Here is a 21,275-nt window from a genome sequence, read left to right on the forward strand (position 1 = left end):
GTACTAGATCTGATTAAATCCTGCCACATATATCAGTATGAGATTCAAATATACTGTGTCGATGAAAAGATAATTACCTCCCACAGAATGCATTCTCTTCAATCCAATGCCCACACATGATTTTGACAGATGATTCCCTTATGATGGTGTTTTATAAGGCGTTCTTTCTTAAGCAAATCGCAGAGCTTGCATATCGACCTGGGTTTTAACCTAAGAGCAGGTTCAGTTGAAGGGGGATGGTGGGGCTGCAGCTAGGGGGTGATACTGCTGTGAGGTCAGGAAACCTGGAACCACTAATCTCCCAAAAGCCCTGAACGATTTAAATGCATAACTCCTGTAAATTGTTTTCAGTGGAGCTTCTGTCTGCAGGCATCCTGATTGACAGGCAGGAGGCCTGTCAGGTGGAAGCTTGATTGACAGGGCTGAAGCCTATGAGAGCAGAGGATTGGGGATTGCAGCACACCAGCAGTGCTGTGAAAGTACTTACCCTCATGGATTCAACCTGTCAAATTTCCTGAGGCCAGAGAAACCTGGTCGCCTGGGGTCTAAAAATCGCATGACTGTTAAAATGATGGCTTGGAGCCTCATTATAATACTTAAGCAACTAGCCTGTTCCTCGCAAGAATTAGTTGCTCACTCCTAATCCAATCTCTGCTGAAACTGGAAGTGAGCAGATTTACGGTTTTGCTTGAATCATAATCTCGGACATGGGCCCACCCCCTAACTCTTAACTTTTAGGAGTTAAAATTCAGCCCGTCGTGATTAACTTACTACACAGTGTGCTATTATGCTGATACAGTGAAATAAGAGAAATACCACAGCAAAGTTAAATGGCTTAGTTCTGAAGTGCACTGCATGGTTTTGAAATCAGGGAAACAGCCAAGAAAGCCACAGATTTAACGTCAAGCACAGTGGCAATAGCTGCCTTAATTAGCGTGAGCATCTGTGGCCTAGAGAAGGAAAGGGAAATCAGTCACCACTCCTTCTCCCTTACGTGACTGCTAATCAGTGTTAACTCCTGTTAAATGTGTATTATGTCAATTCAGTTTGGGATTAGGCACTGCCTGCCAAAATCCATTGTCTCGTCACACAGATGAAATTGGCCATTGGATAAGGTGCTTCTGCCAACGGAACAAAACTCCAAAAGAGGCCGGGGGCTTCAGGACATGAGAAAAAAGATGAATTGCAAAAGCAGTGTTCAATATTGCCACAAAAGGGATGAGATAGCATGACAATCCTATACAGATTTTGTTACTGTTAAGCAGTCATGCTTTCCATTGTAGATTCTACAGCAGGGCAAGAAAAGCAAAGAATTGCAATAGAAATATCAAAAGCTGACGTACCAATACTCTGACCGTCATCCCAGAAAAGACGACCTTTAGCAGTTTGATTATCATCCAAGGCAACAATTAGTCCCAGATAGTTTTTCCGGCTGTAAAATTACATTTTTTAAGTTCAATCTGAATTTTAAGGTTTATGTGTGCATTTTCTTCAAGATCAACAAATGGCAGACAGATTAGCTTCTTATAAAATGTGTTCACGTATTCATCACGGAATTGAAAATATTGGATTTAGCACCTAAAACCAACAAGCACTCCATCCAAACATACACTTTACTGTTATGTTTCCACACACATTCCTTTCCATCCTGCGCTTTCATGACCTTCTCATCACAGAGCCTAAATCCACTCATTTTCAAACAAACATGCAGTATCTGCCAGTGTTTCTTCAACTAAGAGATAATTTTCCAACTCTGGGCCCAATTTTACCAACAATTTGCGCCCGTTTTTGGGTGCATAATTGCTGTAAAATTGGGTGTGAGGCCTTTATTGCGATCTGCACCCGCGTCCAAGCAAATCGTGACTTTACCGACACCCGATTTGGGCGCATGCATTTAAATCGGTTTAATGAACCGCCCGCCCAACTCTATCATCAATTCCCATTTTACCTTCTTCTGTTCCGTTCCAAATCCGCGCTTTTAGCGACCTGCAAAATAAAAATCCGAAGCCGATTTTTATTTTGCAGGGGAATCTCCGAAGCGGGTTTAGAGCCTGCAATGGCTCTCTGACCCACATCATTCTCTGGGAGGGGGTGGGGGGGGGGGGAGGAAGGAGGCGGGTCAGAGCATCCTCTGGTGGGGGAGGAGGAGAGAGGCGGGTCAGATGTATCTCTGGGGGGGGAGGAGGAGGAGGCGGGTCAGATGTATCTCGGGGGGGGGAAGGAGGAGGAGGCGGGTCAGATGTATCCCTGGGGGGGGGAGGAGGGAGGCGGGTCAGATGTATCTCTGCGGGGGGAGGAGGAGGAGGCAGGTCAGATGTATCTCTGGGGGGGGAGGAGGAGGAGGTGGGTCAGATGTATCTCTGGGGGGAGGGCGAGAGGGCTGATCGTTGTCTGGTGGTGGGGGGGAGGCCCGATTGCTCACTGGCAGGGGGGGCGGATGGATCTCTGGTGGGGGGGGGGGGGCTGGGGGGTCCGCTGCCACTCTGCAGGTGATCTCTCCTCCCCACCACGTCCACTCCGGGAGGAGGGATTCGTTCATCCAGTGGGGAGGAGGGATTGCCCGCAGAGTGGCAGTGGACCCCCATGCCCTCTCCACCAGAGATCCATCTGCCCCCCCCCACCAGTGAGCGATCGGGCCTCCCCCCCCACCACCAGACAGCGATCAGCCCTCTCGCCCCCCCCCCAGAAATTCTGACCCGCCTCCTCCTCCCACCCCCAGAGATACATCTGACCCGCCTCCTCCTCCCTGCCTCAGAGGTACATCTAACCCGCCTCCCTCCTCCCCCACCCCCGAGATGCATCTGACCTGCCTCCCTCCCCCCCGCCCCGCCCCAGAGGATGATCTGTGTCAGAGAGTCGCTCTCTCCACTTTCTGCTTTTTTTTTCTTTCCCAACCCAGGCGCGCTTTTTCAAATTTTTTTCGAACTGCGCATGTGCAGTTCAGACCTCCGATCGTTCTGACAGCGCTAAGCACCGCCCACAGCGCGGATCGGACTGGAGTCAGCTGAAAGCATATGACCGGATCTGAAAGCGGATTTCAAGGTTGGATCTGTACTACGCCCAGATTCGGCACTTAGAATCAAAATGGTAAAATTGGGCCCTCTGTGTAAAGAATGTTCCTCATTGCTATTGCAAGTTGGCATTTAGTTGTTGCTCAAAATGCACTTTCTGTTGGTGGGCCACCTCTGTCGAGAGTGTAAGGTTGAAAAATCATTTCCACGGAAGATACTTTTCTAGTTATTTTCTAAGAATCAGTTTCGTGAAACAATACTGTAAAATACACATTTACCTGTAATGTGTGGTATTCGCTGGCTCTTGCCAGGGAATAATATAACCTCCTCTGATATGAAGATTGATGCGTTCGAGTGGTGCCGGCAGCTGAATCCACTTGCCTCTTTTAGGAACGCTTTTGGCCTATAGATAATAAACATTGCTGTTAAAGAATGCTGTTTCTCTGTTCTCAAGATTCCAATTACAATTAAAATGAGTGCCACTCCTCTCAGTTCTTCCCGTTGATTTATTGGCGATCGTCTCAAAACCAGAAAATCTCACCAAGGTCAATGGACCTTTGCATGGTTCTTGCCCGCCTGCTACGATTCCCATGGCAGGTGGGACGGGAAAATTCCGCCCATCGGGTTACAACGATGCAAACAAGATCATTTGATTTCTAAGGTTATTCATAATTATCTTTATAGTTAACTGGCATAAAAGTGTTGCATCTAGCAAAAGTTAAAAAAAAAATTTAATTTTACTGAACCTGAGTAAATAACCAGCAACTAAATGTCAATCAGGGGAGTAAAACTGATCAATACCTATAGCCCTAAAGTGGGCAACTGGGAACTGCCAGCCTTTTCTACACCATAGGTGATTTTCCTTTCCTGTAGGCTTAGAAAAATTAGTCATTCATTTGTTGCCTTCCCACTTTGTCATACTGCTGTTAACTGATTTCAACTTCTAGATTTCATTGAAACTGTGAATGACAGTATAATAAGTCATGGGTGACAAAGTCATAAAAGGTTTTGCAATGATCTGTGTACATTTGATAGAGTAACATCTGGTGAGCTAGACGGAGCATGGTTTAGCACAATTTGCTTTCATCTCTGGGATTGCATCCAGCAAAGAATAAAGAGATGAAATGAAATGAGCTTTGACTAAACTTGAACTTGTTTCTAACAGATAACTGTCCAAAGCATAAAACTGCCCATAAAGTAAAGGTGGCAGATGCAATTTAATGCAGGGATGCAGCATTTTTGAGGGGATAAAACAGGAATAGGCGTATTCATTTAATGCCAAAATGTTAATGGATGTGGAGGAACAGAGAGAATTAAGGTTTCAAATATGTAATTCCCTGGAAGATGAATAAGGTAATAAAAAGGCCAACAACATACAGCACAAGAATAAAGGTACAATAATACATGTGGACAAGACAATGGCCAGGCCATACTTGAAATATGTGTGCTGTTTTAGGCAGCTGATTATAGTGAGGGCATAGAGGGCAATATAGTTCACCAGGAATAAGAAGTTATAGTTAAGCCAAGAGACTTGGGCTGAATTGTTGCACAGATGGAGAGGTTCTCCATTTTTCAGGCACTAGAGGCCTGAATCTGCACGTCTCATTCCTGAACGCAGCCCCCACCATTTTCACTGGGAGGGAACAGGGGCAGGTTGAACTTTGGACATGTTAAAGTGTAGCTGCCTTCAGGCTGATCTAATTCTTGCAAGGAGGGAGTGGGAAATATAACTTGTGGACATTAGACAGGGTAGGAGAAGGTCTAAACTTATTGTAGTTCTTCGGAGAGTAAGGGTACCCTTTTTGGATTTGGTCCCAGAACACCTCTGGTAGAGATCAAATGCCTTTTGGAGGGGTGAGATGATCTTTGGGAAAAGTCAGATACCCCTAAGGATTGTTTAAAGTAGTAAGAAGTTTAACAACACCAGGTTAAAGTCCAACAGGTTTATTTGGTAGCAAAAGCCACACAAGCTTTCGAAGCTCTAAGCCCCTTCTTCAGGTGAGTGGGAATTCTGTTCACAAACAGAGTTTATAAAGACACAGACTCAATTTACATGAATAATGGTTGGAATGCGAATACTTACAACTAATCAACTAACGTTGTCTACCTGATACGCTGCAAGAAAGGATGTCCCGAGGCATGGTACATTGGGGAAACTATGCAGACGCTGCGACAACGGATGAATGAACACCGCTCGACAATCACCAGGCAAGACTGTTCTCTTCCTGTTGGGGAGCACTTCAGCGGTCACGGGCATTCGGCCTCTGATATTCGGGTAAGCGTTCTCCAAGGCGGCCTTCGCGACACACGACAGCGCAGAGTCGCTGAGCAGAAACTGATAGCCAAGTTCCGCACACACGCGGACGGCCTCAACCGGGATATTGGGTTCATGTCACACTATTTGTAACGCCCACAGTTGTGGTGGACCTGCAGAGTTTCACTGGCTGTCTTGTCTGGAGACAATACACATCTTTTTGGCCTGTCTTGATGCTCTCTCCACTCCCATTGTTTTGTTTCTTAAAGACTTGATTAGTTGTAAGTATTCGCATTCCAACCATTATTCATGTAAATTGAGTCTCTGTCTTTATAAACTCTGTTTGTGAACAGAATTCCCACTCACCTGAAGAAGGGGCTTAGAGCTTCGAAAGCTTGTGTGGCTTTTGCTACCAAATAAACCTGTTGGACTTTAACCTGGTGTTGTTAAACTTCTTACTGTGTTTACCCCAGTCCAACGCCGGCATCTCCACATCATGACTACCATCGACACTGCAAACTACTGGCTCCAAGTGGAGAGGATCGCCAAAAAGATCGCGCATATCGACACAGACATCAAGTTTCTACAAAGATGCAAGAAAGCAGACAAGATACCGAAAGGACTACAGATCATGAACCCACTCAGGTCAACCTATAACACAGACTACGCTGAGAGACTTTGCCGTCGCACCTCTCTCACCCTCCTCAACCACCTCATACACCAACTCTACAGCAAACGCCGCAGCCTGGAAACCAAGATCGAATCCATATTCTCAACTTGCACTCAGGACGCAGACCAGCTGCGAAACTCTGCCAAGCAGACGAGACAAAGGAACTACACCATCTACATGCACACCAAGAACAGGAAACTTGAGAAACTCGGCATCACCACCAGCAGCAACCAAGCCTCCCCCGGTACCACAGTAGAAAACAGTACCACTGCAGGGAAGTCCATTGTCAACTTATCCGACTACACACTTCAGCCAGATGAAATCGAAGTTCTCAGCCGAGGGCTTAATTTTTGCCCCACCACCAAAATAGACCCCATCAGTCTCGCAGCAGACACAGAGGAATTCATCAGGCGAATGAGGCTGAGGGAGTTCTTCCACAAACCCCAAGAGGCCAACAACGAACACAATGAGACAGCCAATGAACCGGAACAGCCGACAGAGAGATCCGCAGTGCATCCGAAGAGGAAAGAGTCGAATTGGACTCCTCCGGAAGGCCGCTGCCCTCGACTTGACATGTATGCCCAAGCCGTCAGGAGGTGCGTCAACACCAAGTTCATCAGCCGCACTCACAAGACAGCCCCGAACATCACCCAAGCACAACGTAACGCCATCCACGCTCTCAAGACCAACCGCAACATTGTCATCAAACCAGCAGACAAAGGAGGGGCCATCGTCATACTGAACAGAACAGATTACTGCAAAGAAGTGTACCGACAACTCAACAACGAGGAACACTACAGACAGTTACCTGCAGATCCGACCAAAGAACACACCCGTCAACTCAACACTCTGATCAAGACCTTTGATCCGGACCTTCAGAACACCCTCCGTGCTCTCATCCCACGTACTCCCCGCGTTGGAGATCTCTACTGCCTCCCGAAGATACACAAGGCAAACACACCCGGCCGTCCCATCGTATCGGGCAATGGGACCCTGTGCGAGAACCTCTCCGGCTATGTCGAGGGCATCCTGAAACCCATTGTACAAAGAACCCCCAGCTTTTGTCGCGACACGACGGACTTCCTACAGAAACTCGGCACACATGGAGCAGTTGAACCAGGAGCGCTCCTCGTCACAATGGATGTCTCGGCACTCTACACCAGCATCCCCCATGACGATGGCATTGCTGCAACGGCCTCAGTGCTCAGCGCCAACAACTGCCAGTTTCCAGATGCAACTTTACATCTCATCCGCTTCATCCTGGACCACAATATCTTCACCTTCAACAACCAGTTCTTCATCCAGACACACGGAACAGCCATGGGGACCAAATTTGCACCTCAATATGCCAACATCTTCATGCACAGGTTCGAACAAGACTTCTTCACCGCACGGGACCTTCAACCGATGCTATACACTAGATACATCGATGACATTTTCTTCCTTTGGACTCATGGTGAACAATCACTGAAACAACTCTATGATGACATCAACAAGTTCCATCCCACCATCAGGCTCACCATAGACTACTCTCCGGAATCGGTTGCATTCTTGGACACGCGCATCTCCATTAAGGACGGTCACCTCAGCACCTCACTGTACCGCAAGCCCACGGATAACCTCACGATGCTCCACTTCTCCAGCTTCCACCCTAAACACGTTAAAGAAGCCATCCCCTACGGACAAGCCCTCCGTATACACAGGATCTGCTCGGATGAAGAGGATCGCAACAGACACCTCCAGACGCTGAAAGGTGCCCTCATAAGAACAGGATATGGCGCTAGACTCATTGATCAACAGTTCCAACGCGCCACAGCGAAAAACCGCACCGACCTCCTCAGAAGACAAACACGGGACACAGTGGACAGAGTACCCTTCGTTGTCCAGTACTTCCCCGGAGCGGAGAAGCTACGGCATCTCCTCCGGAGCCTTCAACATGTCATTGATGAAGACGAACATCTCGCCAAGGCCATCCCCACACCCCCACTTCTTGCCTTCAAACAACCGCACAACCTCAAACAGACCATTGTCCGCAGCAAACTACCCAGCCTTCAGGAGAACAGTGACCAAGACACCACACAACCCTGCCACAGCAACCTCTGCAAGACGTGCCGGATCATCGACACAGATGCCATCATCTCACGTGAGAACATCATCCACCAGGTACACGGTACGTACTCTTACAACTAATCAACTAACGTTGTCTACCTGATACGCTGCAAGAAAGGATGTCCTGAGGCATGGTACATTGGGGAAACTATGCAGACGCTGCGACAACGGATGAATGAACACCGCTCGACAATCACCAGGCAAGACTGTTCTCTTCCTGTTGGGGAGCACTTCAGCGGTCACGGGCATTCGGCCTCTGATATTCGGGTAAGCGTTCTCCAAGGCGGCCTTCGCGACACACGACAGCGCAGAGTCGCTGAGCAGAAACTGATAGCCAAGTTCCACACACACGCGGACGGCCTCAACCGGGATATTGGGTTCATGTCACACTATTTGTAACGCCCACAGTTGCGTGGACCTGCAGAGTTTCACTGGCTGTCTTGTCTGGAGACAATACACATCTTTTTAGCCTGTCTTGATGCTCTCTCCACTCCCATTGTTTTGTTTCTTAAAGACTTGATTAGTTGTAAGTATTCGCATTCCAACCATTATTCATGTAAATTGAGTCTGTGTCTTTATAAACTCTGTTTGTGAACAGAATTCCCACTCACCTGAAGAAGGGGCTTAGAGCTTCGAAAGCTTGTGTGGCTTTTGCTACCAAATAAACCTGTTGGACTTTAACCTGGTGTTGTTAAACTTCTTACTGTGTTTACCCCAGTCCATCGCCGGCATCTCCACATCTTGTTTAAAGTAGACATGAATTTTTGTAAGTGAATAAACTAATTGGAAGTTCATTGGAGCTGTCGAGGGAGTGGTCAAGGCATTTAAATCCCCTGACCTTTATATATTTGAAAACAACTGTCTGCAGTGTTGACAAAAATCAGTGCTTATTATTTCACTCTGTGTGTTGACACTGTTTGCGAGCTACCCCCTCTTCTTCCCACTCACGCTCTCACTTCCAATTCCTGCCTGCACCATCTGCTCTATTTTCCTCCCTCTACCATCCCTCACACCCTATACCATCCACAGTTCCTATCTATCCAATCTCCTCAGTCCCATTGCTTGGCTAGACTCAACAGCTGAGTGTGGGAAAATCGTAATCTGATTCATGCTGGACATGCCTGTTTTTTCACCCATAATGCCACTTAGGCCATGATTTGGAAGAATTGCAGCCTAACTGCTCATGCCCACGGGAAAATGGGAGTGTTTCCCACTTGCGAGGGCAGCGTTTGTCTGTTGGAATTCACCCATGCCAGTGGTGATCTTCAGGTCTGCCAGAAGGGACAGTCTAGCCAACACACCCCCATCCCGATGGAGAGGGGCGAGTTCAATCACTTGCCCCCAGCCCGAGCTAACACAATACCCAGGATCATTGAGGAACCCTGGCAGCCTGGAAAAGGTAGAGGAGCAAATATGGCCACTGGACCTATCTCCTTGAGTCCCCTCTGGGCCCATGACTCCATGCCAGGGGGACAGTGCACTTTTGGCACTGCCAAGGCAGGTGGACTGAAGGGGAGCTAAATGGGGGTCTGAGGAGGGAGGGCACCTGAGTGGGAGTCTGAGGGGTAGGTGGAGCTGAGTGGCAGGTCTGAAGGGGAGGGGGGCTGAGTGGAGGTTCTGAGAGGGGAAGGGGGGCTGAGTGGGGTTCTGAGGGAGGAGGGGGCTTCAGTGGGGGGGGGGGGGGGTGGGGGGGGCAGGTCAGGTAAATGTCATGCCTGGTGGTTGGAGGGGAGTGAAGGAGGCCTCTCATTGCTGAGGGGTTGACGATGCTTCCTGGACCCTCGCAATCCAACACGCCAAGTCCTCGCTTGTGAGGACCTGTACGAAACACCGGCCAGTGCAGATCCTGCTGGGGAGGAGATTGAATAGCGGGAGGTATTCGCATCAGGGTTTAAGCCCACCAACTATCTGTTAACTGACCAATTTGAACATTTATCAATGGCTGGGAACCTGATTGCAGTCAGCGGGAAAGGGCAGAAGCATTGCAATGGGTTTGGCACCCTTTGTTGCCTGACGTCCAATTCTCAGAGCCATCGTGATTCTCGCCGGCAGCTAACGGCCGCGGAGAATCCCTGCCTTAATCATTTTTTGGGAAAATGACACCCCCAGGGTGACTCAATATATGCAATACTGGGTTAGATAGATCTTTGATCTGAGAGAGAGTCAAGGATTATGCAGGAAAGTGGAGTTGAGGCCGCAATCAGATGATCCTCAATCTAACTTAATCTTGAAGCAGGCTCGAAGGAATGAATGGCCTACTCCTACTCCTATCGTATGATCCATTTGAGATAATTATTTAAAGAGAAAACAAAAACTGTATGGGAGAATATGATATATATCATGAAGAAACAATCCACCCACAGTTTAAGAATCATTATTTGATTTGATTTGATTTATTATTGTCATGTGTATTGGGATACTATGAAAAGCATTGTTTCTTGCGTGCTATACCGGCAAAGCATACCTTTCATAGAGTACAAAGGGTAGAAGGAAAGGAGAGGGTGCAAAATATAGTGTTACAGTCATAACTAGGGTGTAGAGGAAGATCAACTTAATATATGGTAGGTCCATTCAAAAGTCTGATGGCAGCAGGAGAGAAGCTGTTCTTGAGTTGGTTGGTACATGATCTCAGACTTTTGTATCTTTTTCCCGATGGAAGAAGGTGGAAGAGAATATGTCCAGTGTCCTTGGGGTCCTTGATTATGCTGGCTGCTATTCTGAGGCAGCAGGAAGTGTAGACACAACCCTTTGTAATTTCTTGCAGTCTTGGTTGGAGCAGGAGCCATGCCAAGCTGTGATACATCCGGAAGGGATGCTTTCTATGGTGCATCTGTGAAAATTTGTGAGAGTCGTAGCTGACATGTTGGATTTTCTTAGCCTCCTGAGAAAGTAGAGGCATTGGTGGGCTTTCTTAACTATAGCGTCGGTGTGAAAGGACCAGGACAGGTTGTTGGTGATCTGGACACCTAGAAACTTGAAGCTCTCGACCATTAGGGTCTCAAAGATCTCTTATTGCCCATTGGATTATTTCCAGTCCAATCATCATGGGTCTTCAGTCCTGTGACGGTAATATTGCTGCTTTGCTTTAAGGTTTTAAATGACCAGCTTGCAATTTGCATATCGCACAACAAAATACTTTGAGGTTTTATGGTCTAAACTTTAGAACTGTTCTTATAATATTACTTTACTACCTCGTATATTGCTCGTAATTTGAGATAACTTACTGTAAACCAATCGTACCAGGGAGAGTCAGGAATATAGGCCCTTACAGAAGTCATCCCCTGAAATAAAGAATACACTTGTGAAATGTTACTTGTACTTATGATCAATGATAATCAATAGGAGCAATATAAATGGATTCCTACCTTGTGCAAAACAGGACTAATCAACAATGCTGCACCCCAAAGGAACTGCTCATCAATATTCCATGTTTTTTTATCTTCAAAGAATCTTCACAAGCAAACAAAACAAACTCTTGAATGGGTTGAAGAACTAAGCAATTTTTAATCAGTGCACATTGGATCATTTTAATCTACTTACTCATGATGTAATGGTCTTATCACCGTATTGCCATGATCGTGAGCTTCGTACATCAATGTGTAGAGATACGGCAACAACTTGTAACGTATTAGCAAAATATCCCTTGTGATATTCTCAAATGTCACATTCCAGAACACAGGATCCTGTCTCTGAAAAATGAAAATGTGACTAATAAACCAGGTGTATGATTGAACCAAAGCAACATTCATTCCTTGTCCACAACCACTTCTGAGAAGAAACTTGAAACATTCTGCTGCAATAAGTCTTGTTTTCTTCTGAAAAAACCTGCATATCTATTTGCAGCTGTACATTCAATAGAAGAGCTGTGAAAAATCCTGGAAAAATGGCATAAGCAGGGCAAAAATGTCAATGTCTTTACTAGTTCATCACAACAAGGTTTAATGGACATGCGGAAAATTATTTCTGAATGTGTCCATAGAGTGGGGTACTTGATTATAAAATAGAATATTTTATTTATCAAAAGAAATAAAGAAAATTAAATTATATAGTATTTCTCACATTCTCAGGACATTGCAGAACAATTCAAAATTAATGACACTTAGTCACTGTTATAGACAAATGGGACAACCAATTTGTTCAGCACAAGGACATTTAAAGAAACTTCACTGGTCTTGAACAATGCCACGTGAACTTTTACCACAGGGAAGACTTGGTCCTGGTTTAACATTTCATCCTAAAAATGGTGTGGTTATCAGGAGGGAATATGCAGAAACCGTGTAGTGGGCTTATCGCTGGGTGCCATGGTCTCCTCGCCTCTCCGACCGCCGGATTTCCACCAGAAATTGGGATGGAACTGAATAAATAATGTACCATTTTTGCATACAAAGGGCCTGATCTTACCATTTTCATTCTCAGTGCCGAATCTGGGTGTAATGCAGATCCGACTGAGAAATCTGCTTTCAGTCATCTCCAGTCCCATTCGCGCTGTGGGCGGGGCTTAGCGTGGCCGAAACGATCGGAGCTCTGAACTGCGCATGCGCAGTTTGAAAAAAATTTGAAATAACGCGCCTGTGTCAGATCGCTCTGGGGCCGCAGGAAGCGGAGAAAGCGGCCCGGGAGCGAAAAGCGGGAGCGAAGATGCACGCACACATCGCTGTCCCCCTTATCCACCCCCCACTACCCACACACATCACTGTCCCCCTTATCCACCCCCCCCACTACCCACACACATCACTGTCCCCCTTATCCACCCCCCACTACCCACACACATCACTGTCCCCCTTATCCACCCCCCCACTACCCACACACATCACTGTCCCCCTTATCCAACCCCACCACTACCCACACACATCACTGTCCCCCTTATCCACCCCCCCAACACCCACACACATTACTGTCCCCCTTATCCACACCCCCACTACCCACACACATCACTGTCCCCCTTATCCACCCCCCCACTACGCAGACCGATTGCCACCCCTGCCCCCCTCCCCTCCCCACCAATTGCCCGCAGAGTGGCAGCGGACCCCCTGCCCCCCCACCAGAGATTCATGTGCCCCCGAACCAGAGAGCTATCTGCCCCCCCACCATCAGAGATCCATCTGCCCCCCACCACCAGAGATCCATCTGCTCCTCCCCGCCCCCCCCCGCCACCAGAGATCCCCCACCAGTGAGCGATCAGGCCTCCCCCCCCCCCCCACCCCGAGAAACATCTTTCCCGCCTCCCTCCTCCCCCCCCAGACAACGATCTGGCCTCACTCCCCCCCGCCCCCCCCGACAATGAACTGGCTTCACTCCCCCCCCCCAGAGAATGGTCTGGCCTCACTCCCCCTCCCCTCCAGAGGAACATCTGACTCGCCTCCCCCCCCCACCACCAGACAACGATCAGCCCTCCCCCCCACCACCAGACAACAATCAGCCCTCCCCCCCACCACCAGACAACGATCAGCCCTCCCTCCCCCCCAGAGATACATCTGACCCGCCTCTCTCCTCCGCCCCACCACTGATCTGAGTCAGAGAGCCGTTGGAAACACTGAATGCGCCTTTCAGAAGCTGGAGCATCCGTTTCAGACTTTTATTTAGCAGGTCCCTAAAAGCGCGGTTCCGGATTGGCAAACGCGGTGGTAAAGGGGGAAATGCTGATTAAGTTGGGCGGGCAGTTCATTAATTCAATTTAAATGCATGCAAATGCATTTAAATCGTCGTTGCGCCCGTTTTGGGCACAAATCGAATCGCTGCCATTCCCGGGTTTCGGTAAAGTGGCAATCTGCGCGGACGCGGGCGTGGATCGCATTAATGGCCTCTCACCCGACTTTACCACATTTTCGCACCCGAGGCAATGGTAAAATAAGACCCAATGTCACAACAATGTTTTCTCAGTGAGATAAAATAATCAAGATACACTTTCTGGAATGTAGACATTTGTGTCAATAGACACATCACTAATTTCAATTTGGACACAGGAGCAAGCGTAATATTCATGTCTAATAAAGAACCTTGTCTAATGAAACTATCTCTGAAGCCATTTACAACCCAGTATTATGGCCCAGGAGGATTCAAGCTCGAGGTCAATGGTGTAACATGCAACACTCCAATATAAGAACAAATATGTCCCCACATTTCCATGCCATCTCGGGCAAGTCGTGCCTCACAAATTTGAATGAATTTTTTGAGGAGGTAACTAAATGTGTTGATGAAGGTAGGGCAGTTGATGTCATATACATGGATTTTAGTAAGGCGTTTGATAAGGTCGGCTTATGATGAAAGTAAGGAGGTATGGGATAGAGGGAAAGTTGGCCGATTGGATAGGTAACTGGCTGTCTGATCGAAGACAGAGGGTGGTGGTGGATGGAAAATTTTCGGACTGGAGGCAGGTTGCTAGCGGAGTGCCACAGGGATCAGTGCTTGGTCCTCTGCTCTTTGTGATTTTTATTAATGACTTAGAGGAGGGGGCTGAAGGGTGGATCAGTAAATTTGCTGATGACACCAAGATTGGTGGAGTAGTGGATGAGGTGGAGGGCTGTTGTAGGCTGCAAAGAGACATAGATAGGATGCAAAGCTGGGCTGAAAAATGGCAAATGGAGTTTAACCCTGATAAATGTGAGGTGATTCATTTTGGTAGGACTAATTTAAATGTGGATTACAGGGTCAACGGTAGCGTTCTGAAGACTGTGGAGGAACAGGGAGATCTTGGGGTCCATATCCACAGATCTCTAAAGGTTGCCACTCAAGTGGATAGAGCTGTGAAGAAGGCCTATAGTGTGTTAGCTTTTATTAACAGGGGGTTGGAATTTAAGAGCCGTGGGGTTCTGCTGCAACTGTACAGGACCTTGGTGAGACCACATTTGGAATATTGTGTGCAGTTCTGGTCACCTCACTATAAGAAGGATGTGGAAGCGCTGGAAAGAGTGCAGAGGAGATTTACCAGGATGCTGCCTGGTTTGGAGGGTAGGTCTTATGAGGAAAGGTTGAGGGAGCTAGGGCTGTTCTCTCTGGAGCGGAGGAGGCTGAGGGGAGACTTAATAGAGGTTTATAAAATGATGAAGGGGATAGAGTGAACGTTCAAAGACTATTTCCTCAGGTGGATGGAGCTATTACAAGGGGGCATAACTATAGGGTTCATGGTGGGAGATACAGGAAGGATATCAGAGGTAGGTTCTTTACGCAGAGAGTGGTTGGGGTGTGGAATGGACTGCCTGCAGTGATAGTGGAGTCAGACACTTTAGGAACATTTAAGCGGTTATTGGATAGGCACATGGAGCACACCAGGATGATAGGGAGTGGGATAGCTTGATCTTGGTTTCAGATAAAGCTCGGCACAACATTGTGGGCCGAAGGGCCTGTTCTGTGCTGTACTGTTCTATGTTCTATATGTTCTATGTGCTTCACAACAAAGAAGTCTCTCTTCTGAGTCAAAGCCTGTATAGACATCAATCCCATCCAAAACAATGAGGATATCAATCAGCAAGGATCAAAATCTGACTCCAAAACTATGGCCTGCCGAGGATGTCTGAATACAGCATAACACCGGGGAAAGATGTTAGAGGAATTTCACAGTAATTTCATTGCAATGTTAATGCAAGCCTTACTTGTGACTAATACATAAACTTTAACCTGAGTGTCTTTTCACACTGAGCAAAATATTGCATCCACTCATGCAACAGGTCCAACTGCAAATTGACAAAATGACAAAGATAGGGGGGATCTCCCCCATCACTGAGCCGACACAATGGTACTCCGGTTCTGGTTCCTAAACCAAAATTTCAGCCTGTGTCAACCTGGCTCAATTTAACAAGGCTGTGGTGTGGGAAGTTGACGCAATGGGCTGGATTCTCCAGCCTCCCAGCAGTGTGCTCCCCGCCGACGGGAGGTAGCGTGTTGTTTGCTAGTGTTGGGATTCTCTGGTTCTGCCACTGTCAGTGGAAATTCCCAGTGATGCCACCCCAAACCGATGAGAAACCCACGGGTGGGGGTGCACTGCCGGCGGGACCGGAGAATCCCGCTGGCGTGAACGGCCGGAGAACTCTGGGCAATATCCTCAGTAGATGGCAGCCTGATCAAGCCCTCCAAGAATTACAATGTTCTCAAAACCCAAAGCCAGTAGCAGATTTTGGCAGTCACCCTTCAAAGAAAAATCAAATTATTGACAACCTTTATACCCCATTTGACAAGTTTGCTTTAATCATTTGCTGTTTGGTCCAAAGATGTGCGGGTTAGGTTGATTGGCCATGCCAAAATTGCCCCTTAGTGTTCTGGGATGCGTAGGTTAGAGGGATTAGCGGGTAAAATATGTAGGGATATGGGGATAGGGCCTGGGTGGGATTGTGGTTGGTGCAGTCTTGATGGGCCGAATGGCCTCTTTCTGTACTGTAGGGTTTCTATGATTTCTATGAACCTGGCACTCAATATTTTTCAACAAACAATATCTAACATCTTGCAAGTCCTGAAAGGTGTAATTGGCCACAAGGATAAAAGTTGAGAAATCGTAATTCTCATTGGCATGGTGATACCTTGGCTTCTGGAGTATGACTCTTCTGGAGTTCAACATCACTTCATAGAAGAAAGAGACATCACCTGTGCTAGCAACACCAAGTGTTATTAGGAACTTGACAAATGAGAAATTTCTATGTCGTCTTCACTGCTTCTTGTCAAGTATATTTAAAATCTTCCTTAATAAATTATACTTCACAAATTATAATTCATAGGGGGCGATTCCACCAAAAAAGTTCTAAGTGCTGAATTGGTGGGAAAAATGGTGTAAATCACGATTGTTTTTTCAGTGGGAGTTCAGACTCGAATCTCTCCACTCTGTGCAATGCAGAGGTCACAATCGTGAATATCATTAAAAGCTCAGGGGGCGGAGCCTATTCACATCAAAGTCTGACAGTTCCAGTACTCTACACATGCGCAGTGGCCCTGAACTGTCAGCCTGCAGTTTGCTGGCCAGTTCGATCACTCGACCCTCACAATGCTGCCCCTCCAGCCTCCCTATGACTGATCATGGCCCCATGTCCATTCCTGGCCCAGCCCCGACAGCTCCCCCCATCCCAGAGCATCCTGATCTCCAGCCCGCCCCCCCGCCCCCCCACCACCCCAGCAGTGACGATCCCCCTGACCCTCACCCCGGCAGACCCCCCACAGGAGCCAAACACCCCCACTAGACCAACCCCCGCCCTGATCACTGGCCTCCCTCCAGCCATGACCGGATCCCAATTCAGAGTTGCAGCGGGACCCCTTCACCCCTATCGATCATCCCCAGGCCCTGTCCCCAGCTGGCTCCGCCCCCTAGGCCCTGCCCCCAGAGTGGTCCACTTCCACTTTGCCTGAGATCGGTGGGGGGAGGAGGGGACGGGGTCGCTATCGGACCCCCCCCCGAATCTCAAGCAGAGAGAGCCATTGGATGCTCGGCACTTACCTCCTCACTAGCTGGAGCGCCCGAATCAGACTCTTATGGGGCACGTCTGTTTTGCGCCGAACTTGGATGGGCGAACACGGTGGTAAAGGGGGAAGTGCCAGTAAGGTTGGGCAGCCCATTAAATCAATTTAAATGCATGCAAATGCAGTTAAATGGCCGTCGCGCATGTTTCGGGCCTTGGTAAAGGGGGAACCAGCGCGGATCGCGCTACTCGCCTCACGCCCTACTTAGCCAAGTTTGCGCACCCAAAAACAGCCTCAACATGGTGGTAAAATTGGGCCCTTAAAATTTGGACCTTCAGAATCTGTCTTAATTCGAAGGGTTTTATACCTCAAAATCCTAAATGGTCAGGTGGATGGTACTCGAGGCGATTTTACCAGAATTTGGCAAAGTGTCGATTCCGGTGAGAAAAATGGAGTGAATCCCGCCAACAGCCCTGGCGTAACTTCTGACCAGATCTTGAGCCCCATTGATAATGTTATCATGACCGCGAGAATCACGCCATGCCCGTAGTGACCTCCCTCTGATTCGCCCACCATTTCTAAACTTAATCGTGCCAATCACTGGGTAGCTGCATATAAACGGCTCCCCAGCACTCGCCAGTACTTGTTCCACAGCAACTGCAGGGGATGGCAACCAGGAAGCCCGCACCGTGTGTCTTAGAGGGAGCCCTCTGCCGACTTCTCGATGTAGAAGTCAGAATACTCAGCCAGAGTAAGTGAGTCTCATGCAGCCTTTCTCTGGACCCCTTCGCACACCCCTCCCACCTCCAGATTCATCTCTCACCCAGCCACTCCAACATTTGCCAACACCTTTGTCAGGAGACTCTCCTCCCCCTTCCCCCAATCACCATGTCCCCCTACTACTCGCTGCCATGCTCCTCACACTGCAGCTCCCACTCAACATCCACACCTGCCACACCTCATCACCATCTTAAATGTCAACACTGCTGCCTACACTCTCTCTATCAATGTCATTGCAAGGACAAAATAAATCACAACAAATGCATTTAAATGCATTTGCGGGACTGCCATTGTGCCTTTGCTGCTCACAAGTCTCACAGGACAAAATAAACCACAACAAGCGTGAGAATCACGCCCAGCTGGAGTAATGCCAGAGCTCAGAACCCTCATGCTGTTCAGGGAGAGAGCCCTCAAGCTGGCTGGGGAGGAGGAAGAGTGTCTTGCACTGATAGTGAAGTGGGGGCAGCAGACAAACGTAAGAACCCTCAAGAAATGCTGTCATACTCCAAGTCTCCCCTTGGACTTCTTTCCTTTGACTTGGTTGGTCTTCAGGAAGAGTTGCAGTATCTGGGTGCATTGTCAGTTTGACTCTCAACAATTGGTTCTCCCAAATATATAACTGAATGTTCTTCTTGAGCAATGAGGATAAGATTTCTCCTGTTCCTCCTTATTGTACATTTTTGGGTCTGAATTAAGTATTTATTGTTGTCATTCCTTTATCAATGCCACCTTCTCTGCTTTGGTCTCTTATCCAAACCTTGTCTCCTTTGTTCAGTCTAGGCATGGTTCTGGTATGGTGTGCCATACTGTAAGTGGAAGCTTACTATTTTCTGTTGCACTGTTCCTAGTCCTTAACCCTCTGATAGTCCCAGACTGCTAACTCTGGGATTAATTTATTGTGATGTGGAGATGCCGGCGTTGGACTGGGGTAAACACAGTACGAAGTTTAACAACACCAGGTTAAAGTCCAACAGGTTTATTTGGTAGCAAAAGCCACACAAGCTTTCGAGGCTCTAAGCCCCTTCCTCAGGTGAGTGGGAACTCCGTTCACAAACAGAACTTATAAAGACACAGACGCAATTTACATGAATAATGGTTGGAATGCGAATACTTACAACTAATCCAGTCTTTAAGAAACAAAACAATGGGAGTGGAGAGAGCATCAAGACAGGCTAAAAAGATGTGTATTGTCTCCAGACAAGACAGCCAGTGAAACTCTGCAGGTCCACGCAACTGTGGGGGTTACAGATAGTGTGACATGAACCCAATATCCCAGTTGAGGCCGTCCTTGTGTGTGCGGAACTTGGCTATCAGTTTCTGCTCAGCGACTCTGCGCTGTCGTGTGTCGCGAAGGCCGCCTTGGAGAACGCTTACCCGAATATCAGAGGCCGAATGCCCGTGACCGCTGAAGTGTTCCCCAACAGGAAGAGAACAGTCTTGCCTGGTGATTGTCGAGCGGTGTTCATTCATCCGTTGTCGCAGCGTCTGCATAGTTTCCCCAATGTACCATGCCTCGGGACATCCTTTCTTGCAGCGTATCAGGTAGACAACGTTGGCCGAGTTGCAAGAGTATGTACCGTGTACCTGGTGGATGGTGTTCTCACGTGAGATGATGGCATCTGCGTCGATGATCCGGCACGTCTTGCAGAGGTTGCTGTGGCAGGGTTGTGTGGTGTCTTGGTCACTGTTCTCCTGAAGGCTGGGTAGTTTGCTGCGGACAATGATCTGTTTGAGGTTGTGCGGTTGTTTGAAGGCAAGAAGTGGGGGTGTGGGGATGGCCTTGGCGAGATGTTCGTCTTCATCAATGACATGTTGAAGGCTCCGGAGGAGATGCCGTAGCTTCTCCGCTCCGGGGAAGTACTGGACAACGAAGGGTACACTGTCCACTGTGTCCCGTGTTTGTCTTCTGAGGAGGTCGGTGCGGTTTTTCGCTGTGGCGCGTTGGAACTGTTGATCAATGAGTCGAGCGCCATATCCTGTTCTTATGAGGGCATCTTTCAGCGTCTGGAGGTGTCTGTTGCGATCCTCCTCATCCGAGCAGATCCTGTGTATACGGAGGGCTTGTCCGTAGGGGATGGCTTCTTTAACGTGTTTAGGGTGGAAGCTGGAGAAGTGGAGCATCGTGAGGTTATCCGTGGGCTTGCGGTACAGTGAGGTGCTGAGGTGACCGTCCTTAATGGAGATGCGCGTGTCCAAGAATGCAACCGATTCCGGAGAGTAGTCTATGGTGAGCCTGATGGTGGGATGGAACTTGTTGATGTCATCATATAGTTGTTTCAGTGATTGTTCACCATGAGTCCAAAGGAAGAAAATGTCATCGATGTATCTAGTGTATAGCATCGGTTGAAGGTCCCGTGCGGTGAAGAAGTCTTGTTCGAACCTGTGCATGAAGATGTTGGCATATTGAGGTGCAAATTTGGTCCCCATGGCTGTTCCGTGTCTCTGGATGAAGAACTGGTTGTTGAAGGTGAAGATATTGTGGTCCAGGATGAAGCGGATGAGTTGTAAAATTGCATCTGGAAACTGGCAGTTGTTGGCGCTGAGCACTGAGGCCGTTGCAGCAATGCCATCATCGTGGGGGATGCTGGTGTAGAGTGCCGAGACATCCATTGTGACGAGGAGCGCTCCTGGTTCAACTGCTCCATGTGTGCCGAGTTTCTGTAGGAAGTCCGTCGTGTCGCGACAAAAGCTGGAGGTTTTTTGTACAATGGGTTTCAGGATGCCCTCGACATAGCCGGAGAGGTTCTCGCACAGGGTCCCATTGCCCGATACGATGGGACGGCCGGGTGTGTTTGCCTTGTGTATCTTCGGGAGGCAGTAGAGATCTCCAACGCGGGGAGTACGTGGGATGAGAGCACGGAGGGTGTTCTGAAGGTCCGGATCAAAAGTCTTGATCAGAGTGTTGAGTTGACGGGTGTGTTCTTTGGTCGGATCTGCAGGTAACTGTCTGTAGTGTTCCTCGTTGTTGAGTTGTCGGTACACTTCTTTGCAGTAATCCGTTCTGTTCAGTATGACGATGGCCCCTCCTTTGTCTGCTGGTTTGATGACAATGTTGCGGTTGGTCTTGAGAGCG

At 48.2% G+C, this 21,275-nt stretch overlaps 1 protein-coding gene across 2 annotated transcripts in view; it reads right to left on the bottom strand.

Annotated features, from left to right (window-relative positions):
- si (sucrase-isomaltase) overlaps window positions 1-21,275 on the bottom strand; it is a 280,056-nt gene that overhangs the window by 16,582 nt on the left and 242,199 nt on the right. For both annotated transcript variants that reach the window (XM_078209033.1, XM_078209034.1), the window contains 5 exons: window positions 11,585-11,733; window positions 11,410-11,494; window positions 11,269-11,325; window positions 3,290-3,414; window positions 1,344-1,432 (listed from right to left, as the gene is read on the bottom strand). In XM_078209033.1, coding sequence (XP_078065159.1) covers window positions 1,344-1,432; window positions 3,290-3,414; window positions 11,269-11,325; window positions 11,410-11,494; window positions 11,585-11,733 — 505 coding nt within the window. The remainder of the gene's footprint in view (window positions 1-1,343; window positions 1,433-3,289; window positions 3,415-11,268; window positions 11,326-11,409; window positions 11,495-11,584; window positions 11,734-21,275) is intronic.

This window comes from Mustelus asterias, chromosome 3, assembly GCF_964213995.1.
Source record: "Mustelus asterias chromosome 3, sMusAst1.hap1.1, whole genome shotgun sequence".
In the NCBI taxonomy this organism is placed as follows: Eukaryota; Metazoa; Chordata; class Chondrichthyes; order Carcharhiniformes; family Triakidae; genus Mustelus; species Mustelus asterias.